Here is a 6,676-nt window from a genome sequence, read left to right as displayed (position 1 = left end):
CGTTGGTGCAGAACTTTGCTATCGGCGGCACGTGACTTTTTATCGGCGGCGAACTCGCAGCCGCCCGGGGAGAATTGTGCGCTCGCTCCCTTGGATGCGCCGCGCACTGTTTATCCAAAAAGCGTCGTATCAGATGTGGCCCCGCTGTTGCCGGGTGTTATTTTGTGGCGGTGGTACTTCCTGCCGGCGGCATGTGAAAAAGACATTTATCCGATTCAAAACCCGTGCACAAAACGCCAGTTCAGCTTGGGGCGACGCGTGGTGGAGAGCGGTAACGTTGGCAAAATATGCTCCGCCGCGGCTCTGAGCTTTCTAGCGCTGGAGCGAGCACCATTTCTTTGACAATATCAAACATCGGTTGCCCTAGCAACAAGGCACAAACCGCTCTTGAAGTCAGTTACGGTTGCGTGATCCCGGTTCAGCTCGGGGCCCCACCTAGCGGCATATGGGCACTGTAGGTATACTACTCACTCCCATTTTGAAGTGTGAGATGCGTTTGGCATTACAGGAGGCGATGGTGTGTGTGTTGTGGGCGCCTTTGTTTCGCGATGAAATGCGACGTTGTGCTTCTGCGGGGGGATACTGCTTCCCATGATCTGAATTATCTTTCTCGAGCGGCGTACGACTCAACCTCGCATGAAGTATGCGCAGTGTGCGTGGCTAAACGCCATCTCGGCTTGTGCGCCAGAGTAAAGGGAATTTTTGTTCGTACACACAAACGGTGCATGACGTGAGTGCCGAATTTACGAGGGGCTTGAGGAGGCAACCCATCGTCTTTCAATCGCGGTTCGGACTTGCAACGCATGTTGTGACGTTGTGTTCGTTCGAAACGCATCTCTGGATTGTTTGGAAGTTGAATAAAATGTATGCGTCAAACCCGGGCATTCGGCTCAGGGCGTTCTCTGCGATTGCACGAAAGAAGTGCTAGGCGGCTTCAACGCTTTCTTTATGGAACGTACTCAAGTTAGAGAATATCCATGTCGTGTTATGGTCCTGTTGCATTCAATACAAACGGTTAAGCGTTTGTTTACACTTGTTTCGTTTGTCGTAAAATGTCCAAGCACTCCGGCTCTCCGCTGGCAGATCAGCCGTCGAGCCGACGCTGAGCAGACGACTCATCTTTTTTCCGGAAGTGCGTGAAAAAGCCGCCCAATAGCAGGATGTCCAGCTCATGACGAACATCTGGGAATCGATGACGTAGACATGTGTAGATGGCGGCGTCCAAAAACACGAAGGGAAGTATGAGAAAAAAGCGACAAACTTTGCAACAAAAGTGTGAGCTTTCCGCTGCGCGTAAAAGAGTAATACTTGGCACAGATGATGTTGACGACACAATCTAACGATTGCGCTAGTCAATTTAGTGTGCTCAAAACGCCTTTCAGGGCCCATTTAATATCCCGGACACCCCGGCGCTACTAAAGGTGCGTATGGGGAAATGCGGTCACTGCCGCTGCCATCCTGGCGGAACAACATGGAAAGGCATCGCGGTGAAGCTCGTGCTCGCCTCTTGCCCTAGTAGGAGAAATCTTGTGTCAGTGTTCTGAGGTCCAGAAAAAATTCCGCATACCTCCAATCGCGGGAACCCTGGTGTGATGCAACGCATCTCATGGGGGGTTCCATTGGTGTTTTCCATCGCATTGATTACGCTTATAGCAGGGTTTCTCACGCGAAGGGGAGGTGGGCGTAATTTTTCATTTTCACCATGCAATGAACATGCAGTACACGTATGATCAGGTACGGTCTTTATTGCAGACGAGAATGAGTGCCTTGTGGTCCGTAAAGTGCACAGTTAGGGGCTCGACGATTGCATCAAGCAATCGCCGAGTACTGCGAGAGAGTGCAAGCGTAACGCGGATGACCGTCGACTGAGACCGTCGGAAAGCGATCACCCTGGCCTGCGCATGCGAACTTCGCGGTCCCTCCGGAATCTCTTATCGACGACGTGCCCGGCAGACTGGTGATGCTAGATAGCCCTATCTTGGGCTGTCTGCCTCGCTCACCTTGCCGGGATGCCTGCAACGACCCCTGGAAGACGACCAACTCCTGGCCAGTGACGTCACACTCGACCCGTTTAAAAGGACTTCATCCCGGAATCTTCTTCAGTGGGCTAGGCAGGAGCGGCGTGTGCACGATGCCTGACCGCTGCTTGCTTTTGCAGTTCGCTTTTTGGTCCGCCTCCCTGCTGCCGTGTTCTGCTGAGCCAAGGATCGTGGCTGACCCATCACCCTGGCCTGCGCATGCGAACTTCGCGGTCCCTCCGGAATCTCTTATCGACGACGTGCCCGGCAGACTGGTGATGCTAGATAGCCCTATCTTGGGCTGTCTGCCTCGCTCACCTTGCCGGGATGCCTGCAACGACCCCTGGAAGACGACCAACTCCTGGACAGTGACGTCACACTCGACCCGTTTAAAAGGACTTCATCCCGGAATCTTCTTCAGTGGTCTAGGCAGGAGCGGCGTGTGCACGATGCCTGACCGCTGCTTGCTTTTGCAGTTCGCTTTTTGGTCCGCCTCCCTGCTGCCGTGTTCTGCGGAGCCAAGGATCGTGGCTGACCCATCACCCTGGCCTGCGCATGCGAACTTCGCGGTCCCTCCGGAATCTCTTATCGACGACGTGCCCAGCAGACTGGTGATGCTAGATAGCCCTATCTTGGGCTGTCTGCCTCGCTCACCTTGCCGGGATGCCTGCAACGACCCCTGGAAGACGACCAACTCCTGGCCAGTGACGTCACACTCGACCCGTTTTAAAGGACTTCATCCCGGAATCTTCTTCAGTGGGCTAGGCAGGAGCGGCGTGTGCACGATGCCTGACCGCTGCTTGCTTTTGCAGTTCGCTTTTTGGTCCGCCTCCCTGCTGCCGTGTTCTGCTGAGCCAAGGATCGTGGCTGACCCATCCCCCTGGCCTGCGCATGCGAACTTCGCGGTCCCTCCGGAATCTCTTATCGACGACGTGCCCGGCAGACTGGTGATGCTAGATAGCCCTATCTTGGGCTGTCTGCCTCGCTCACCTTGCCGGGATGCCTGCAACGACCCCTGGAGGACGACCAACTCCTGGCCAGTGACGTCACACTCGACCCGTTTAAAAGGACTTCATCCCGGAATCTTCTTCAGTGGGCTAGGCAGGAGCGGCGTGTGCACGATGCCTGACCGCTGCTTGCTTTTGCAGTTCGCTTTTTGGTCCGCCTCCCTGCTGCCGTGTTCTGCTTAGCCAAGGATCGTGGCTGACCCATCACCCTGGCCTGCGCATGCGAACTTCGCGGTCCCTCCGGAATCTCTTATCGACGACGTGCCCAGCAGACTGGTGATGCTAGATAGCCCTATCTTGGGCTGTCTGCCTCGCTCACCTTGCCGGGATGCCTGCAACGACCCCTGGAAGACGACCATCTCCTGGCCAGTGACGTCACACTCGACCCGTTTTAAAGGACTTCATCCCGGAATCTTCTTCAGTGGGCTAGGCAGGAGCGGCGTGTGCACGATGCCTGACCGCTGCTTGCTTTTGCAGTTCGCTTTTTGGTCCGCCTCCCTGCTGCCGTGTTCTGCTGAGCCAAGGATCGTGGCTGACCCATCACCCTGGCCTGCGCATGCGAACTTCGCGGTCCCTCCGGAATCTCTTATCGACGACGTGCCCGGCAGACTGGTGATGCTAGATAGCCCTATCTTGGGCTGTCTGCCTCGCTCACCTTGCCGGGATGCCTGCAACGACCCCTGGAAGACGACCAACTCCTGGCCAGTGACGTCACACTCGACCCGTTTTAAAGGACTTCATCCCGGAATCTTCTTCAGTGGGCTAGGCAGGAGCGGCGTGTGCACGATGCCTGACCGCTGCTTGCTTTTGCAGTTCGCTTTTTGGTCCGCCTCCCTGCTGCCGTGTTCTGCTGAGCCAAGGATCGTGGCTGACCCGTCACCCTGGCCTGCGCATGCGAACTTCGCGGTCCCTCCGGAATCTCTTATCGACGACGTGCCCGGCAGACTGGTGATGCTAGATAGCCCTATCTTGGGCTGTCTGCCTCGCTCACCTTGCCGGGATGCCTGCAACGACCCCTGGAGGACGACCAACTCCTGGCCAGTGACGTCACACTCGACCCGTTTAAAAGGACTTCATCCCGGAATCTTCTTCAGTGGGCTAGGCAGGAGCGGCGTGTGCACGATGCCTGACCGCTGCTTGCTTTTGCAGGTATGTTACCTCACAGATGCGGCGTGCTTTAGAAGCGATGATCGTTTTCTGCTGCTCTGTGCCTGCCCACGAAGTGTTTTCCTGTTATTCACACATTGCGTTTTGCTTACATCGTCTTATCCTAAGCGGCGACGTTGAACTGAACCCGGGCCCTCCCAAGGAATCCCGTCCTAAGGTTACTAATAACACAAGTGATTCTGAAAAACGACCATCGACTCGCGCCAAATGAGTTTCTGATGTATCGGTATCCACTCCTTTTCCGGGCGTTTCTGATTCATTCGCGGAAACTCTTGCGCAGATACTGGCTGGACAAAAGCAAATCGCGCGCGATATCTCTGATATTAAGCAGTCCTTCAACGCTCGTCTTGAGTCTCTTGAAGCGCGTGTGCCTGCACTCCAATCAAAGCCGGCATCTTCCGTGAACAGTTTGTCTGAGCCAGAACGTTCCGAGTTGTTGCACCTCTCACAAACAGTATCAAAACTTGTTTCTAAAAACGACGAACTAGAAAATCGCTTTCGAAGTAACAACATTATAATGCATGATTTGCCCGAAGAATCAGAAGAAACAAATGTTTCTTTATTCGCTACCGTAACGAAATTTATATCCGAGCATTTTGAAATTGTGTGCCCTCGTAGTAAGTGCTGTCATAGAATCGGAACGGCGCACAATGGTCTTCCACGTCCAGTCAATCTCAAACTGTTGGATTTCAGAGATAAAATGGATATTCTGAGCAATGCTCCGAAGCTAAAAGGTACTGATTTCCGCATTGCTGAAGATTATTCTGCACGAGTACGTTCGTTACGTAGAAAACTTTGGGAAGCCACCTCATCTCATCGGTGCAATGGTTCTACAGTTAAAATACGTTTCGACCATGTTTACATTGACGACACTCGTCATGACTGGGACACTAACCTGAATATTCTAGTTTAAAGTCCGGTTAAAGTAAACCGTCCCCCTTCTGTGCCTGCATCCGTTCAGTCTAGTTGCTCGTCGCCTTCCTGACCTGCACGTAAGCTACCAGATAACCTCACCCTCCTTAAACGAAACGCTAGAAGTATCACTAATAAATTTCCAGACCTTCTTGCTCTTGTCTTCTCGTATTCCCCCCATGTGATTGGAATCACCGAAACATGGTTACATGATGGCGTACTTGATTCAGAATTTACCCCACCAGGATTCATCGCCGTTAGGTCTGATCGCTCTAATATCAAAGGTGTTGGTGTTGTTTTGCTACTGCATTCTGACCTTACGTTTTCGGTGTTGCCTTCTCCAGCTGCGACTGAATCAGTATGGTGCAAGCTGCATCTTCCTAAAAAGTCAATTGTAATCGGTGTATTTTATCGCCCTCCTGGGCGTTTGGTTGAAAGCAGTCAGTTCCTCAGCCAATTCATTCATGAACATAACTTTTCTGCCGCACATTTCGTTTGCATGGGTGATTTCAATGCACCTGGGGTTAACTGGTGGGCAATGACCTGCAGCGGTCGCGATACCAATATTAACAAAGCACTCCTAAATTTCTCACTCTGTGCTGGGCTTCTCCAGATCGTTACCGGCACTACAAGGTCCAACGCCCTACTGGATTTAGTTTTTCTTAGTGCTCCTGCGGCGCAGAATGGCTTCACTCATGAGATAGTTAAAGGAATATCTGACCACAGTGCAGTTATTGTTAACCTTCCTTCTTCATTGCCTAAACCTGGTTCGCTGTTCAAAACTTTCCTTGACTTCAATAATGCTGATGAAATTTCTATTATCGAGGAATTGTTCGATAGCTTTGAGGCGTTCAACGAGCTCAGTCTCAGTGGTGACACTAACGCCCTCTTAGAATTCTTCGAGCGGCTTGTTAACTCCTGCATACGGCAGCTTATGCCACTAAAGACGAAGAAGACTAATCCCAGTATTCCATGGATGAATCGCGACATTCTACACTTATCACGCCGTGTAAATTGCCTCAGGCGATCTAAACGTAACAATAACCCTGACACTATCACCAAGTTCAAACTCGCGTAAGAACAACTTCGATAGATAACAAACTCGGCTAAGGATTTTTATAATCGTGTACAGCTTCAAACTTTGCTTAAAAGTAATCCCAAAACGTTTTGGCGTTCTATCCTACCCTAATCCGCTTTACCGTCTTCATTCGCTTCCCCTGGCGAAACATTATGTGACGCAGCTGACATATCAAATGCCTTTAATGACTATTTTAGTTCCCATTTTTCTGTTGGCAATAACGTTGTCCCTCCCTTCCGAAATCGCCTTTCTAATATCTCCATTGGGAATATTACAATTACTGCAGAGGGCATTCTGAACCTTATATTGAATCTGGACGCAAAAAATGCAGTGGTCCTGATTGCATTCCCAATGCAATTCTACTACGGTATTCCCAGTGGTGTGCTGAGTATTTTGAAATTATTTTTAACACATCCATCCGCACCGCTACCGTTCCCTCGTCCTGGAAAATACGTAAAGTTCTTCCTCTGTTAACTTCTCTTTCGTCAACATTA

General features: G+C 51.5%; 2 protein-coding genes across 2 annotated transcripts; both read left to right on the top strand.

Annotated features, from left to right (window-relative positions):
- Nucleotides 1-1,960: 1,960 nt before the first annotated feature.
- LOC144166196 (uncharacterized) lies at nucleotides 1,961-3,225 on the top strand. The gene is made up of 2 exons (XM_077695790.1): nucleotides 1,961-2,957; nucleotides 3,209-3,225. The coding sequence occupies exons 1-2, from the start codon at nucleotides 1,961-1,963 to the stop codon at nucleotides 3,223-3,225; spliced, it is 1,014 nt and encodes a 337-aa protein (XP_077551916.1).
- Nucleotides 3,226-3,304: 79 nt separating this feature from the next.
- Nucleotides 3,305-5,502, top strand: LOC144166194 (uncharacterized). Its single transcript, XM_077695789.1, has 2 exons — nucleotides 3,305-4,174; nucleotides 5,449-5,502. Exons 1-2 carry the CDS (start codon nucleotides 3,305-3,307, stop codon nucleotides 5,500-5,502), a joined length of 924 nt encoding a protein of 307 aa, XP_077551915.1.
- Nucleotides 5,503-6,676: the final 1,174 nt, after the last annotated feature.

This window comes from Haemaphysalis longicornis, unplaced genomic scaffold (assembly GCF_048455015.1).
Source record: "Haemaphysalis longicornis isolate Haplotype H1 unplaced genomic scaffold, Haemaphysalis longicornis Haplotype H1 scaffold_16, whole genome shotgun sequence".
NCBI classification, from domain to species: domain Eukaryota; kingdom Metazoa; phylum Arthropoda; class Arachnida; order Ixodida; family Ixodidae; genus Haemaphysalis; species Haemaphysalis longicornis.
Note: the sequence above shows the minus strand (reverse complement) of the source record. Positions and strands in the feature narration are given on the sequence as shown.